A 16,365-nucleotide genomic window follows, 5' to 3' on the forward strand; every position below is an offset into this window, starting at 1 on the left:
AAAAAGCTATACAATAGAATTTAGGGACAAAAATTAGGAGCTAAACTGCCAGCGGTGTGGTTAAAGGGACAGTATTGTAAATAATGGCAGCAGATTCAGCAAGTCTATGTTAACACTGTACAACAGAATAATATATGAGGTGATGAAGTAATGAAAAAAATTGCTGGCTGAAAAATAGCAGCTTCATAAGAAGAAACACACACACACACACACACTCACAAACATCGCAGTTGAAATGGCTTTCTATGTTACTGCTGTAGTTTTAACATCTTTTCAACAACAAACCAGCAACGTTTTTTACTCCTCTGATTATAGTGCATCAATCTGGATAAGTTTGTGGTTTACACGGATGAGTCCCAGATGTCCCATCAGGCCTTGTATCTGCTGGAGGAGAACAAGTTTTGGGCAGGCGTGGTCTTCATGGACATGTTTCCCTGGACTACAAGTGTACCCCCGCATGTCAAGTATAAGATCCGCATGGACATTGATGCAGTGGAACGCACCAACAAGATCAAAGATAGGTCAGTTGCAGCTGTGTGGCGTGATGTTTTGTTACAAGGACTGCCCAACCTCCTTTGCTTGTGACCCCTAAAAATAAAGCAAAGTAATGTAATCAATCATGTATTTACCTCTCCAGTAAACAGCCTAGGGTCTACAAACGGCAAAAAAATTACCCACCTGCACCACGAAGCATACACAAACAGTGTTCCAGCATTCTAGACAATAACCGACAACTAGGATTTTTAACACCTTTAACTCCATACCTGCCCTCCCCTCCTCCCTAGTGCTCCCACATGCATTTTCCTTTCCCTGTGATCTCCCATTCATACACAGGCTGTAAGTTGTGAATATCCCCAGGGTTGAACTAAATGTTTTAGTTGTTTACAGCGCATTAAAAGGTTGAAATGGACTCAGTGGGAGTCGTGCCTCTATACAATTGAATAATCAGATTGTAAGAGGGCTTTGCCTTGGACTTATCTGCTTAAGTAAAAGCAGTGTGTGTGTGTGTGTGTGTGTGTGTGTGTGTGTGTGTGTGTGGCTTTAGAGGCTTTGGCTTCTGAGTGTTTTATTATTACAATGTTTTGAATGAAGACTGTGATTTGGATTATTTAATACAACAAATAAAAAGCTTAAAGGTGCTCTAAGCGATGTCACACGTGTTTAAGGCTACAACATTTGTTGTCACATACAGCAAACATCTCCTCACTATCTGCGAGCTGACTGTCTTTAGAACACACTGTAGAAAAAAACGCGGTCTCTGTAGTAGGGCTGAACGATATTGTATTTTAGCATCGACATTGTGATGTGCGCATGCGCGATAGTCACATCGCAGGACGTTGCGATGTTGACGCTAATCTTTTTTTGCTGCTTGATACTGTAGAAAGTGAACTTTCACCGTTGTCCTTTTACATGATTATTACCGGCCGACCCTTCCCCTTTAAGACAGGTAGCCATGTGGGCAACCTGTGTGTGTGACGTTAGTCCGACGAAGGCATCAGCTGACAGTGATGTGCACAGTTTTGATGGGTAGTCGATGTAGCTAGGAGTCTGTGTTCGCTACAGATACAAACTAAATCAGCTGATTAATGCAACATAATTACAACATCTCCCGGCCATTTCCCCCCGCAGAAAGGTGCTACAAGCCAACCTAAAGCTAATATAGTTAGCCTAAAGAAACAAGCAGAAGCTGCTGCCAGCCAGGCTAAAGCTAATATAGTTAGCCTAAAGAAACAAGGGGTCCGTCTGGCCCAACTGACGCAGTTCGGAGCTGCGACACTGGAAACGTAACACTAATCTACTGCAGAAGTCTGTGTCTGATCTAACGTCATTTCCTCTGATTTACTTGTTATTGGATACCCCGAGTTTGTAGCTAGTGAGCATGACATTCAGGTCTGATCAATTTATCAAACTAACAAGCCCGGCTAGTCGACCACAATCTGACATTTAGAGGAAGCAACATGCAGTCTGTTGTCATACACTTTAGCCTAGATTGATAGTATTATATGAATACATTGGTGTCATGCTAGTCAACCTGTGTATTTCTACCTAATTTCCCTCTCCTATATCACATCAAAAGAGTAGGTCTAGTCACAGAGCTTACTTGCTTTGGCAAAAAAAAGCATTAAAGTTGGGGATTTTTTCATATCGCAATATATAAACATATTGCAGGGGAAAAAAATATCACAATGTCAGTTTTTTCCAGTATCGTTCAGTTCTACTCTGTAGACAGCCCAGGGTCTAAAAATGGCAATAAAAATAAACTGTGTCAACCTGCACCACGAAGCATACACAAACAGTGTTCCAGCGTTCCAGCGTTCCAGCCAATAACCAACAAGTAGGATTTTGGGGTGGGGGTGGGGGGTGAGTGCACTGAAGCACAGAAGGGAGATGAGGGGATGGGATGAGGAGGAGGGAGGGGCAACGTTAACAAGAAGTAATATCACCCAACATCGCTTAGAGCACCTTTCAATAAATAATTAGTTTAACCGTTAATGAGATGAATGATCTTGTCAAATTTTAACCATTAGATCTTTAGTCACCTCTCAGCTCACCCTCTGTGTCATCTTCTCAGGTACTGGGACCCAGGCCCCAGAGCAGACCCCATAGAGGACCAGAAGTATATCTGGGGAGGCTTTGCCTACCTGCAGGACATGATTGAACACAGCATTATCAAGATTCACACAGGCAAAGACTGGCCACTCGGCGTCTACGTCCAGCAGATGCCATATCCGTGCTATGTAGATGACCTGTAAGTGAACCAGACTTCACGTAATAGCAGATCATTCCCGCTTTGTCCAGAAAATGATAAATACATTTTTAGATAACAAACTGAATGAAACTGAAAGTGTGCTAGAGTTACTGGAGAGCAGCAAAACCTAAATACAAGTGGAAAATCTAGCACACTTTCTATATAGCAGCTGTTGTAGGTAATACAAAATTATGATGTAAACAAACTTGATCATTCATAGATATAAATGATATTCGCCTAAATAATGTGACAGTGTAGCCTAATGTAGTTTTATTTTATTTCCACACAGATTGGCCCCTACATTTAACATTACATAGCTGATCTGAAACTGAAGGATCCCTAGATCTGCACTCTTTTTTCTTAGACTTCATATTATATATTCAGGGCACATTTGTACACTTTTCTGTGTATGTGAAGCTGTAATTTATTGATACATGAATTGATTGACTCTCTGGGCCCTGTTTTAACGATCTAAGCGCACGGCATAAAGCGCATGGCGCAAGTGCGTTTAGAGCGTGTCTAAATCAACTTTTGCTAGTATGACGGTGGAAAAAAGGGGTCCGTGCGCCAGGTGCATGGTTCAAAATGGTTGTACTTGGTGTCTTCATTAATTCATAGGTATGCTCTGGGCGTAACAATCAATGCACCAATCAGAGTCTTTCTCCCATTCCGTTTAAAAGCCAGGCGCGTTTCTACCTTGGCGCATTGCTATTATGATGGTGGATTTGCACCGTAATATTATTATTTTTTAATCTTTTGCATGTTTGTGTGCAGGTGCGCTTCCCTGTGTGTGTGTAACGAGCAGGGTGTGCGCGAGCTGTGCATGAGCCTATGCGCATTTTACTAATGCGATGTTAAAACAGCAATGCAATTCTGCATTATTGACTTTAGACCAGATTTTTGTTGGTCAATGGCGCGATCGTTTTATGCTGCCGCAAGAGAGAAATACGCCAAGAATTCACCTGCACACACCTCCCTGTGAGGCCAGAACGCCCGTGGTCGCAGAGATGGGCACAGGTGCATTTGCTATTTAAATGACGTGGGTGCAGGACTGGAAATTAACAACTGCGTCGGTCTTAAAATAGCAAAGACACTTGTGTCGGGCTTTGCGCCAGGTGCAAGATACGGCCCTCTAACTCACTTATGTTGATAAGTTACCAGGTTACCAGACAACCAAAGTATGTTATTGTCAAGCTGAAGCTTGTTTTCAGAATGTTCATCTCAGTGTCAATTTCATTGGGAGGTGGGATAGCAACTTAAATGTGTCGATGTGTTATTTTTTATATCCCCACTGGATGGCACCAACGTCTGACATTTTCAAATTTAACACTCTTTTCCCCTTGAACCCACATTTTTGATCATGTCTTTCTCTAATGTTATTACCAAAAAAGACCAAAAGTAAATGAAGTAATATAAATATTAATATTCCTTGTTGGAGAACAACAGCAGCCGTCATACTTCTCATGGGCTTTATGAGCTTTGTCAATCAGGTTTTGGGGTCACATCCTTACTTCTTTTTTTCTTTGCTTTCTCTCTTCTCCTCCAGCTTCATGATCACTCTAAACCGCTGCTTTCCCATGTTCATGGTGCTGGCCTGGATCTACTCTGTGTCCATGACTGTAAAGAGCATTGTGCTGGAGAAGGAGCTGCGCCTCAAAGAGACTCTCAAAGCCATGGGGGTGAACAACGGAGTCATTTGGTACACAGCTTTCATCGACAGCTTCATTATGATGACTGCAAGTACGGCGCTGCTCACTTCTATCATCATGGTGAGAAAACAGGATAGAGAAGGTGCAAGAAGGAGGCCATGTTGATAGAGAAACTAGGGTCACGTTAAATTTGCTTGTTTGGAAGGTTCAAGTTTCGTACCGTACAATAAGGCCCTCCTGGGGATTTTAAAAACCTATATTCATCTGTTCATGAAGAGAAGTGTTCTACTCATGTAGGCAATGGTTGAACTGCCACAGCAGTGTTTTGATCTTTAAGTGAAAATCTCCTCAATATAATCACATATAACTTTTTCCCCTCTCAGGGTGGAAAGGTGCTGAATTACAGCAATCCCATCCTGGTCTTCTTTTTCCTGCTGACTTTCACCGTTGCCACCATCATGCAGTGTTTTCTGATGAGTGTGTTCTTCAACAAGGCCAACCTTGCAGCTGCCTGCAGCGGCATAATCTACTTCACCCTCTATCTGCCACACATCCTCTGCTCTGCCTGGCAGGACCGCATCACCAAGAACATAAAGTTGGCCGCTGTATGTTTATTTTGTGTGCATTTAACATAAAATGCAAATATACTATTTAAGTACCATCATTTGCAATTGTATGGAGTATTTAATCTATTTTCATGTTTTTACGGGAGATCACACAAAATATCATCACAACACAAACTTTTCATCAATAGTCTCTTCTGTTACTAGTGCAAAAATATAGACAGCAAGGATAACTTATGTATACTATTGTTTTTGTTTTAACTACTAGTATTGCCTAAGACAAATTATTTTGCAGTATTTTTAAGTAGATGCATAAGTTAAGTTATGCATGCATCTCCCTGCTTCTCTAGAGCTTGCTGTCTCCAGTGGCCTTTGGCTTTGGGACGGAGTACCTGTCGCGGTATGAGGAACAGGGTTTGGGTCTGCAGTGGAGTAACATCATGACCAGCCCATTAGAGAAAGACACCTACTCCTTCCTCACCTCCATCCTTATGATGGTCTTTGATGCCGTCCTCTATGCCATCCTGGCCTGGTATCTGGATAATGTCTTCCCAGGTTGGGCTGCTAATATACTGAATGATTTTTTTCTTAATTTTTCCCAATTTAAAGCACTTTACCTCTTTATAGATACCACAAGTTTTACTACACTGAGGATAATGTAAAATTTCTTCTCCACAGGACAGTATGGCATTGGTCGACCATTCTACTTTCCATTTCAGTCCTTATACTGGCAAACACCTGCACCCTCACACACACAAATGTCTGAACAAGGTAAGCATCACGGACTCAGTATAAACTGAATCTCTTATGTACTTCATAGGTGAGGAGAAGCCCTGTGACTGGAGGTTTGTCGCTCTTCTCAGTTTTTCAAGTGAATGATTACCCCTTTACTTTTTACCAAAAACTCACTGCTTTCAGGAAAAGCTTACAATTCCTGCTGGAAGATTGTAGTTATTAGAAAGGTCAATACAAGGTTTCTAATGACGCCCACGAGAAAGACAAAGCAAAACTCCCAGAGCAGAAATTGAGTCAGCATCTTGGTAGAAGACAAATTGAGCACATTATTTTTTGAAAAGCAAGTTTTTGTAGAACCTCCAGAGGAAAATAAAAATGAACAAAATCTTCTTGTAACTGCTGTTCTAGACCTTAAATCTAAATTAGCATTTTATCATATTTCATAAACATTCATATCAAGCAGTAATAAGCAAAAACATAAAAACATGTACGCAGGGTGCAATTTCCCATCTAATTCCCATACAAGCCGTGTACTTGCAACATCTCCTCTGGTTAACATTTCACACTGATGGCATTACCATGGAAGAAGCACTTTAACCATCAATAGCAACACACACGTCACATTGTAGTCCACAGGGGAACATTTCACATTTGCTGGAGAGAACTTTACCAAACTCATCCTAACTAACTTCTGTCTGTCTTCTTCAGATCCTGAGAAACCTGAACCGGACAACGTTGAGAAGGATGTTGAGGGCAGGAGCACCCAAGAGACTTACACCTGTAATGGTTCAGCCAGCAGGAAAGCCTGTAAGCACCAAAGTAAGAGGGATCAACTGGAGAGAGAGAAGGAGTTGCTGAGACGACAAGAGAAAACACCAATCCAGGAGGAGGAGTGTCAGGACTTAGGGAGGGAAGGTGAGGACACAAATACAGAGCAAGCCATAACTGAAAGAAGGACTAACTGGAGATTGTAAAGTGACACCACACTTCACGCGGGGAACCCACTGAGGACATCTGGTGGACAGGATGGGTAACACACCCCACCTGGATCTACAAAACAGAAAGGGAACAGCACATGACATAGGTTAGGCAATACTAGGGGGAAAGGTGGAGTGTTGTCCATACTCATTATGATTCAGAAGAGTAACTGGTAACTATTGCTATTAGGGGGACTGCAAGTTTGATGGTTCATGTCAAGTCAAGTCAAGTCAAGTTTATTTATATAGCTCGTTTAAAACAACCAGAGTTGACCAAAGTGCTGTACAAATTCAAGTGCACGAATCAACAAGCAAAATCAAAGCAAAAGTAAACATAAAATAAAATAGCAACAAAGAAAGAAATTACTGCACATGTAAGAACAATAGGAACGCTCAAAAAAGAAGCAAGAGTACAAGTCAGTATTAGAGCTACAACTGGACTTGGTTAAAGGTGCTCCAAAGACTCGATGAGCCTCAGTTCTGACTGAACGGAAGGTAAATACTGAAGAGCGAACTGAAGAAGTCTCTTGAATGAGAGAAGAAACGTCTTCAGAGCATCTTTAACCAAGTCCAATTGCCGGGTAATTTAACCCTTCCCTGGATATCTATAAAAGTGTTAACTTTTTTTTTTCCCATGCAGGCCAGTTGTTCTTTGAGACTGACCCATTGGGCCTGGTGATGGGGGTGCAGGTTCAGGACCTGGTGAAGGTGTTTGATGGAAGTTCTCGTCCAGCTGTCAACTGTCTCAGCCTCAATTTCTATGAAGGCCAGATCACATCCTTCTTGGGGCACAACGGCGCTGGAAAAACCACCACTTTGTAAGCTAAAAAGAAATTATTACAAGTTACAAATCTCTTTAATCACACAGTGGAATAAAGGTTCAGTCTCAAAAGTTGTACTGTACATAAAATCAATCAATCAGTCAATCAATCAATCAGTCTTTAGAACACTTTAAAACAACTAAAGTTGACCAAATTTCTGTACAGACGAATATATAAAGACATAAAATACATAACTCACACAGGCATACAATGCAAACAAAATACATATAAAACCAGTTAAAAGACATAAAACAAGACAACAATACAGTAAAACTATAAAATAAAGATGTCAACATCTAGTGTCAAAGGCCAAGGAGAAGAGGTGGGTTTTAAGACAAGATTTAAAAACAGACAATGAAGAGGCTTGTCTAATGGGCAGAGGACGATCGTGCTTGTGATAAAAAAACAAGAAGAAGTCATATGCATGCTCAGAAGTTGGCTGGTTCATACAGTATATCTATTAAACAATTCTTGCAAGGTGATGATTTTCTTAAGATCGTAGCACAAAGTTGGCTACCCCCCTGTGTAATGGCATTGGTCTTGTGTGTGCTTCTGCTCTGTCTAGGTCGATCCTGACTGGTCTGTTCCCTCCGACATCTGGCACAGCCTACATTAATGGAAGTGATATAAGGACCGACATGGACACCGTCCGCTCCTCTATGGGGATGTGCCCTCAGTACAATATCCTCTTCAAACAGTGAGTTACATTAAAGATGCTGCTCACAGGACTGGCGTCACTTCAGTGCAAATATGCATGAAAGTTGAAACAATAACATGCATACAGTTATTCAAAGATGTACTGCAGAAAAAGCGAGAAAAGAAAGGAACAGAAATTGTTCAAATCATTGCACATTCTTCAAACATCAGCTTTGACAGCAGTTGCTGAAAGCCAAAGTTACTGATGCACTTTCCCTTCCAGACTTTCCCAGCTTTTAAAGCAAGCACTCCAAAAACTGTCAACACAAAATGTTCCACTCTTTCTTTATAAAATCCTTTATTACCATTGTCCTGTTTTTGTTCCAGTCTCACGGTGGAAGAGCACATCCTGTTCTACTCACTGCTGAAGGGTCGGACTCAGGAGGAGGCGGAGAGGGAGGTCGAGGACATGCTGGTGGACCTCGGGCTGCCTCACAAGAGAGATGATGAGGCCCAGAACCTCTCAGGTGAAACACTTGTTTCTCTGTGTTTGTGAAAGTGAGCGAGAGAGGATTTCATTCATTCCTTTAACATCGTTTATGCTATAAGCAACTGCGTGTCACACCCTCTGCAGGCGGCTTGCAGCGGAAACTGTCAGTTGCCATGGCGTTTGTTGGAGGATCAAAGGTCGTGATCCTGGATGAACCCACCTCAGGAGTGGACCCCTATTCCAGGAGATCAATTTGGGACCTGCTACTAAAATACAGGACTGGTAAAAATCCCACTGCTGAAAAGTCTCAGTTAACCCATTGTGCTCCCAGTTTTAGCCGCCGGGTCAATATTTTGCCCCTTTAGATCAATATTTTACACCACCAGTACACATGTCACCCCTAAGGTCCACTTTTTCCTGCTATATTGAAGACACTGAAGAATTAGATTAAATCCTTTGCAGCTTTGCAGCTCTCCTGCGGCACTTGAATTAAGTAGTGAACTGATCAAATGGAAAAATTCAGCGACACTGCTACAACAAATGCAAAAATTGCTGTCATAAAATCAATAATCTGTTGGCAAAGGCACTTTAAAGTTATGGTAATTTATATTTCATTCTGTTCACAGAGAACGGGTTCATTTCATTCAAATGACACGTCAATAAAAAAGTACTTTATTAAAAGTTTGACCCGTTGTGCAGGCCGGACAGTGATTCTGTCCACTCATCACATGGATGAGGCCGACCTGCTGAGTGACCGCATCGCCATCATCTCCAAAGGACAACTCCACTGTTGCGGATCGCCCCTCTTCCTCAAGAACAGTTTTGGAGTTGGTTTCTATTTGACACTTGTACGGCGTGTGAAGGATCTCAAGAAGAAGGAGGTAAGCTTGATCTTTTACAAAAATCTGCCAGAGCCCAAACTGCAATGTGTGTTTTCTTTGATCTTTGTTTTCTGTCTCTATACCCATCCTAATCGGTTTCAAAAGCAGACAAAAGAGAGAACCCACTTTTCTTACGTCAAAGTTTCATTTTCCTTGCAGGATTACTTTAATTCTTAAATGTGTTTTGTCTTTGCGGTTTTCTATCAGAATGATTGTGACTGTGCCTCGGACTGCTCCTGTGCTTGCTCCATCTGTACCAGTTACAAAGATCAGTCCCAGAACCAGTTACAGCAAATAGACAGAGTTCTGGATGGTAAGTGTACAGTGCTGTGTATGTGTTCTCCTGTACTTTGAAGTTATTGAGATAGATCTTTAGATTTAGATTCTGTGAGTAATGGGCATTTGTAGAAAGTGTGGACATTTTGACTAGTCTTTACTTTCTTACTAAGAGGGTTTCAGGTACCCTAGGAATTAGGGTTAGGCTTGGTTTCACACATCAAGTATTTCTCTATGTATAATTATTCCTTATGATAATGAATAATCAAAGTTCAATGGCAGACAAAAACACTTTAACACCAGTTTAACACTTTTGACTTTTAATTCAAATGTGGCTGACTCCTCATTACTGTATTGTGTGATACATATGTGATACATATATTGTGTGTGATTGTGACATCAGCTTTTTTTCCCCTCGCTGGTTTTAAGACTTTCCGACTTAAATTCAGCAAGATCACAGACGTAAAGACAGAAACCCCCAATGTACAACAATCAAAACAGTTTTCCCCATATGCTCATATTGAGATGTTTGAGAGTTGAGAGTTTCAATGAATGATGATGTTTAAATCAATGATGGTCCTTAGAAGTATATCAGTAAAAATATGTGTGTGTGTCAGTGTGCACTAGTTTATATTCTCACGGCTGGCCCACTTAATCAAGTTGTAAAACAGAAAAAGAACACACCATTTTCTTACATTTATAATTCAGTGTTGATATTGACCCATGTGCCTTTTCCTCCTAACTCTGCCTAAGGACACTATATTTTAGATTTATGCGGAAATTCACTCAGGCCTTTTAGTGCATGAATAATAGTGTTGTTTTTTTGTTTCTGGCATTATAAGCAGTTCTCCTTCTTTAGTCCTTTTCTTGGTGTCTGCTATTTTGGGGAATTTTTTACTCTTAACTCTGCTACTCCATAACTGATGATTTTCCATCTTCTTCCCAAGGAGACATAGACAGCATCACTAGCCTCATCCACCACCACGTCCCTGAAGCCACATTGATCGAGATGATTGGCCAGGAGTTGACCTATCTTCTCCCTAGTAAGGGCTTCAAACATCGAGCTTACGCCAGCCTGTTTAGGGAGCTGGAGGAGACGCTTGCTGACATGGGCCTCAGCAGCTTTGGCATCTCTGATACATCACTAGAGGAGGTAGGGACATCGTCCGCGTCTGTTGACTTTGCCAACAACTTGTGTGGTGTTTAATGCTGCATGTACATTGCCTGAAAAATAGGCTTAAAAGAGCTTCCAGGATGTAACACCAGCTTTCGACTTGAGAAATTACTTTATAATAAGCCCGATTTACAGTATCAACTTTGTGAATTCTGATTTCATCAACAAGAAAACACCCATAGTCAGGTTAAAGAAAATGTTTTAATTTGAACCAAAAAAAATGTAATAACTTTTACAATTACAAAGCAGAACTCAGCAACCACATGAATATGTTCAGTGGTTGACTCTATACAAGCAAAATCTTGTCTGCTGTACACTGTTAAACGGCAACATCTTTACAAATAATATTTGTCTACTACTGCCTCCATTCAGTTTTGTTTTCTTGAAACATTTTCCTATACAGTTCCATTTTCTGTTATCTATCTACTATTACTGTCTGATAAAGGCATAAAATGTCAAATTGATAAATGCATTTCCCATCATTGAGTGTCAGTATCTTGAATCAATACATAGTAAGGCAGGTTGCGGCATTGGACAAAAAAGTTGATATGAAACAGGTTGAAGTTCACAGGCATGTTTTTTACTGGGATCTTTAAGTTTAATAAAAAGTCAAATACAATTTTTTTGTTATCTACTTTTGAACTTAAAGGAAGACGCGTGAACAGTTTTTAACTTTAGGTTGTTAATTTCCTTCTTTCCAGATCTTCATAAAGGTCACTGCCGATGGAGAAGCAGCAAATAATGCCTCCCCTCCTGGTAAATACCACTACTGATAGTCCACGTGGCCTTTTCCGGGAATGGAATCTTTGACCCGATGCCCTTTCTCTCTAATGTGCTCGGAATGTCTCACAGCTCTTTTTTTGCTGCTGTTATTGTTGTTAATTCCCTAACGTTAACATTAGCTACTTGTCTTGTATTTCCATGTGGTGTGATGCATCATTTGTCTGTTTTGACACCCTAGTTTGTGTGTGTGTTTTGTGTTTCACCCGTGCAATCCCACCTCTAGAACAGTGGACTTTACAGCGGATAAAAAACGACAGCAAAGTTGGTGTAGAGGGGGATGAAGGTCAGAGACTTGAAAGCCGAAAGGAATTCTGGCAATTTATGCTTTTTCATTGATTCTACTATGAGCTGTGAACCTTTTGGATCACTATCTTATGGAGTATAATCACAGAAAAGTTCACTATTCTGACATTTGAAATGCTTTTCTATGACCAATTTAATGGCTATTATTATAGAAAGCCTCCCACATCTGGTAATCCAAGCAGTTTAAGTGATCCATGTCTGGAATCTAGAGCAGGTGCCCTGCTTGTACAGTTAAAAACAAAGCAGGGATTATGCTTTGTTGTATATAGATATATAGAGAATTTACCACGTTTCCTTTGTGATCACAGAACCTAATGGCGTGATGCAGACTAATGGCATTACCCATGGTGCATCAGACAGCAGTGCAGGAAAGGGCTCCAGGCAGGTGAAAGGGGCCGCACTGACCTTGAAGCAGTTCCATGCGCTGCTAGTGAAGAGGTTTCACCACGCCATAAGAAGCCAGAAAGACTTCCTGGCACAGGTACAGGGATGGAGTGATGGGTGGATTGAAGACTTTGACAGCTGCATTATACGTATGATGTATGGGCTGATTGCAGACTCGGAGTTGGGAATATTTCTTTATAATTGTAACCTTGGTAGCAGATGAGTGTATGCTGTTAAATTAGATCTAATAAAAAGTGTGATGCATAGACAAATGTCTGAGTATACATCTTGTATGTTTTGTAATCATATAAACGGTGTATATATCGTTAATGATAAACTTGTATTTTGGGGCATTTCAGATCGTTCTTCCTGCCAGTTTTGTTCTAATAGCTCTGATCTTCACGATGGTCGTTCCTCCATTTGGAGAATATCCAAGTCTGACTCTGACCCCCTGGATGTACGGACAACAGTTCACCTTCTTCAGGTCAGACCCACACTGTATAGGCAGTTCTCTAAGATACTAGCTTTAGCCAAACCATCAGTTATGAATCAGATAAACACTAAGGTACCTGCCGGATTGGTTGTGATATTATATTATTATTATATTGCTCATATTTGTTTTCAGTCAATGGCTTTAACTTGATTTTCTCCTTTACATTTTCTCATCTCTATTTAGTAACGAGCACCCATTTGACCCCAAAATGAAACGTTTCACCGAGCGCTTACTGAACAAACCAGGCCTTGGGACACGCTGCATGGAAGGAGAGCCACTAGAGTGAGTATCAGGACTATCAATAGGACAAGACAAAATATGATCGATAAACGAGTACTTCTTCTTTTCAGACTTCAAAATGACTAGTACAGTCCTGCGACATGCATTTAACCATTTGGAGTTTGTGCAAACTGAGAATATTTAAGTAAAATGCTGAATTATGACCTGCTGAAATTAACCTCATCTGAAAATGCTGCTGAAATTTAAACATCCAGTATGCTTTCACATTATCATCAAAGCACCACATAGCTGGCGATATACTTTTTTGCATTGCTTCACTTATCTCCCCACAGAATGCCCTGTGATAACAGCACATCAGAGTGGGAGCATCCTGACATCTCTCCTGTGGTCAGCAACATCTTACAGAGCCACGAGTGGAACCAGAGAAACCCGTCTCCTTCCTGCCAGTGCAGCACCAGTAAAAAGCTCACCATGATGCCCATCTGTCCCATCGGAGCAGGAGGCCTGCCCCCTCGCCAACGGATCGAGGCCACGGGGGACACAATGCTGGACCTGACAAACAGGAACATCTCTGACTACCTGGTTAAAACCTACCCCAGTCTCATCAGAACCAGGTGGGTTAAAATGTCATTTATATCTGCGTTTAATCTATGCAAACCGGAAGGATTAAAGATGATGTTAAAACATGTCTCAAACCAAACAACAAAGTGGGTTAAGGTGACAGAAAGAAATATGTCTTAAAAACTCTACAGATGAAGTTACAGCAAACAAAATACACATATTATAAAATGCCATGAACAAGCTGATTGCTGTGAATTGTTTTGGTGTGACATTTAATTGACCTCTCTATTTGTCTAAATTATGTGTTTCATGTCACAGTTTGAAGAGCAAATACTGGGTGAATGAACAAAGGTAACAATTTGTGCTTTATTTTTGTTAGTCTCAATCTCCCTCTTGAGTACTCGATGCGGCATGCTGAAATGTTCTCTGTCCGCAGATATGGAGGTCTGTCAATAGGAGGACAGCTTCCCATCCTGGATATAAACCCTGGAGATATCCAAGATACTTTCCATCAACTGGGACAAATGCTCAACATCACAGCGGTACTCACTGTTTTTGTTTTGTTCATTTGCGTGCTGTGTAAAGTTATTGAAGTTAGTTTATATGAACATTTTCTTTCACAGGGTTACTATTCTGGACTTGTACTGAGGGAGACTGGTCCTTTCTTACAATACTTGGAAAGTGAATTCAATATAAAGGTATGTGTAGGATGAATACAGGAGTGGGTTTTTCTAAAAATACCAAGTGATGACAAAAATGCTTGCTGATCTGACGTCTAACTCTGGCGCTCTGCTTTTACAGCATATTACAAACAGTCTGTCATATCACAAGGACGTTCACTGATTGACTGTAAATGCTTGCTTTTATATTTTTTGCTTTCCACTTAATTCATGTTTTAATGGAAGGTCAACTTGCTAGTCCCTGTGTTGTAGATCAGGACTGTCATTATCACAGAAGGTTGTGAGATGTGTTAAGCTAACGCTGTTTTATTCTCTGTCAGGTATGGTACAATAACAAAGGCTGGCACGCCATGGTGGCCTTCATGAATGTGGCCAATAACGCCATTCTGCGGGGCTTCCTACATCCATCTGCCAAACCTGTCGAGTATGGCATCACCGCCATCAACCACCCCCTAAACCTCACCAAAGAGCAGCTTTCTGAGGTCACAGTGTGAGTGTTACTCTTAAACTTATTTATTATGTTTTAATTGCAGTTTACTTCTTTCTTTGAACATAAAAAATACAATTCTTATAAACTATACGTGCACAAAGACATTCACATATATACACTTTTATCTACCCACACTCACTGTACTTGAATTTCAAGTAAACAAAAGCTTATGCAGGGGAGGTAGGAAACTCAAGGAAAGATTACATGAATGAGGCTCAGAAAGTCTACTACAAAAACAAAACAAATAAGAGAGAGTAAGAAGAGAGAAACCAAGAGAGTGACCGGTTATATCTTTTTCTAGTTGACTGACAGTCAACACAATATATTCCAACAGACTACATATTTATACTCACAAGAATCTATCATATGTTTAGTTTTGTGTCATCTCAGTTTGTGAGGAGACATCTATTCTGGAATTCTATTTATTTATTTTTTAAAATAATTTTTGTTTTCTACATTGAGCAGTTAAAACTCTCACTCTGACATTAAAACACCAATATCCCAGTTTTTGAAAAATAACTAAACTGATATTCATAAATCCAGATCATTATTAGAAACAAGTTTATGTGACCTTAACTTAAGATGGTTTGAAATAAATTAAAGATATGGTTCTACATGAATTCTTTCCCTTTTGAAGAAAGTTCCTCCTGAGTCTATATGTATAAATTGATGTCACAATTTTATTTTTTGGCATGACACGTTATTTGGCTTTAGCTTCAAGCATTTTGATATGGATTCTTTTTTTCTCTGTAATGGCTTCTCAATTTGCAAATACTTTATGTAAATTAATTTCATTCCCAGACCAGAATGTACTGTACACTCTCACATCTGCTTCTTCCTTCAGGTTGACCACTTCAGTAGACGCTGTGGTGGCGATCTGTGTTATTTTCGCAATGTCCTTCATCCCTGCCAGCTTCGTCCTCTACCTCATCCAAGAGCGTGTGACCAAGGCCAAGCACTTGCAGTTTGTCAGCGGGGTCAGCCCTTCAGTGTACTGGGTAGCCAACTTCTTCTGGGACATGGTAAGTCAAGCAAGGTTGGAGTCAAAATAAATTATGCATTATGTTAACGTTGAAGTTTAATGAAAGATTTTTTTCCAGTTTCCAAATCATTTTAAGCCATCAAATGTTTTACTTGTCGTGTTAGTGGATATAAACTCAGTTTAAAACAGATAGATGTTGTGGATTCCTGTGTTCTGAATCTGGTAATTTTTGTAAATTAATAGATTTTATATGTGTATTATCATGTGCAAATGCTTTCTTCCTCCCTTAGGTTAACTACTCTCTCAGCACTGCAATGGTGGTTGGCATTTTCATGGCTTTTGATAAAAAGTGTTACACGTCACCATCCAACCTGCCAGCACTGATAACACTGCTTCTACTGTATGGGTAAGACTTTGCTTAGTTTAACCTTCCTATGGTGTTAGGGTCCCGACGGACCCGTTTTGAGTTTTAACATGCATAAAAGCACTTCATACATT

The 16,365-nt window shown here is 40.4% G+C and overlaps 1 protein-coding gene across 3 annotated transcripts in view; it reads left to right on the forward strand.

Moving 5' to 3' along the window:
* LOC117953783 (retinal-specific phospholipid-transporting ATPase ABCA4-like) overlaps window positions 1-16,365 on the forward strand; it is a 39,994-nt gene that overhangs the window by 14,690 nt on the left and 8,939 nt on the right. For 2 of the 3 annotated variants that reach the window (XM_034887101.1, XM_034887103.1), the window contains exons 13-38: window positions 316-521; window positions 2,573-2,749; window positions 4,296-4,518; window positions 4,782-5,003; window positions 5,312-5,516; window positions 5,640-5,732; window positions 6,405-6,611; window positions 7,314-7,491; window positions 8,060-8,191; window positions 8,518-8,657; window positions 8,765-8,902; window positions 9,320-9,501; window positions 9,709-9,814; window positions 10,725-10,930; window positions 11,653-11,707; window positions 11,958-12,017; window positions 12,346-12,518; window positions 12,781-12,905; window positions 13,098-13,196; window positions 13,487-13,768; window positions 14,034-14,066; window positions 14,152-14,257; window positions 14,339-14,413; window positions 14,716-14,885; window positions 15,730-15,907; window positions 16,158-16,273. In XM_034887101.1, the coding sequence (XP_034742992.1) occupies window positions 316-521; window positions 2,573-2,749; window positions 4,296-4,518; window positions 4,782-5,003; window positions 5,312-5,516; window positions 5,640-5,732; window positions 6,405-6,611; window positions 7,314-7,491; window positions 8,060-8,191; window positions 8,518-8,657; window positions 8,765-8,902; window positions 9,320-9,501; window positions 9,709-9,814; window positions 10,725-10,930; window positions 11,653-11,707; window positions 11,958-12,017; window positions 12,346-12,518; window positions 12,781-12,905; window positions 13,098-13,196; window positions 13,487-13,768; window positions 14,034-14,066; window positions 14,152-14,257; window positions 14,339-14,413; window positions 14,716-14,885; window positions 15,730-15,907; window positions 16,158-16,273 (3,887 nt within the window). The remainder of the gene's footprint in view (window positions 1-315; window positions 522-2,572; window positions 2,750-4,295; window positions 4,519-4,781; window positions 5,004-5,311; window positions 5,517-5,639; window positions 5,733-6,404; window positions 6,612-7,313; window positions 7,492-8,059; window positions 8,192-8,517; window positions 8,658-8,764; window positions 8,903-9,319; window positions 9,502-9,708; window positions 9,815-10,724; window positions 10,931-11,652; window positions 11,708-11,957; window positions 12,018-12,345; window positions 12,519-12,780; window positions 12,906-13,097; window positions 13,197-13,486; window positions 13,769-14,033; window positions 14,067-14,151; window positions 14,258-14,338; window positions 14,414-14,715; window positions 14,886-15,729; window positions 15,908-16,157; window positions 16,274-16,365) is intronic. The other variant, XM_034887102.1, reaches the window with a different exon arrangement.

This window comes from Etheostoma cragini, chromosome 12 (genome assembly GCF_013103735.1).
Source record: "Etheostoma cragini isolate CJK2018 chromosome 12, CSU_Ecrag_1.0, whole genome shotgun sequence".
Lineage (NCBI taxonomy): Eukaryota > Metazoa > Chordata > Actinopteri > Perciformes > Percidae > Etheostoma > Etheostoma cragini.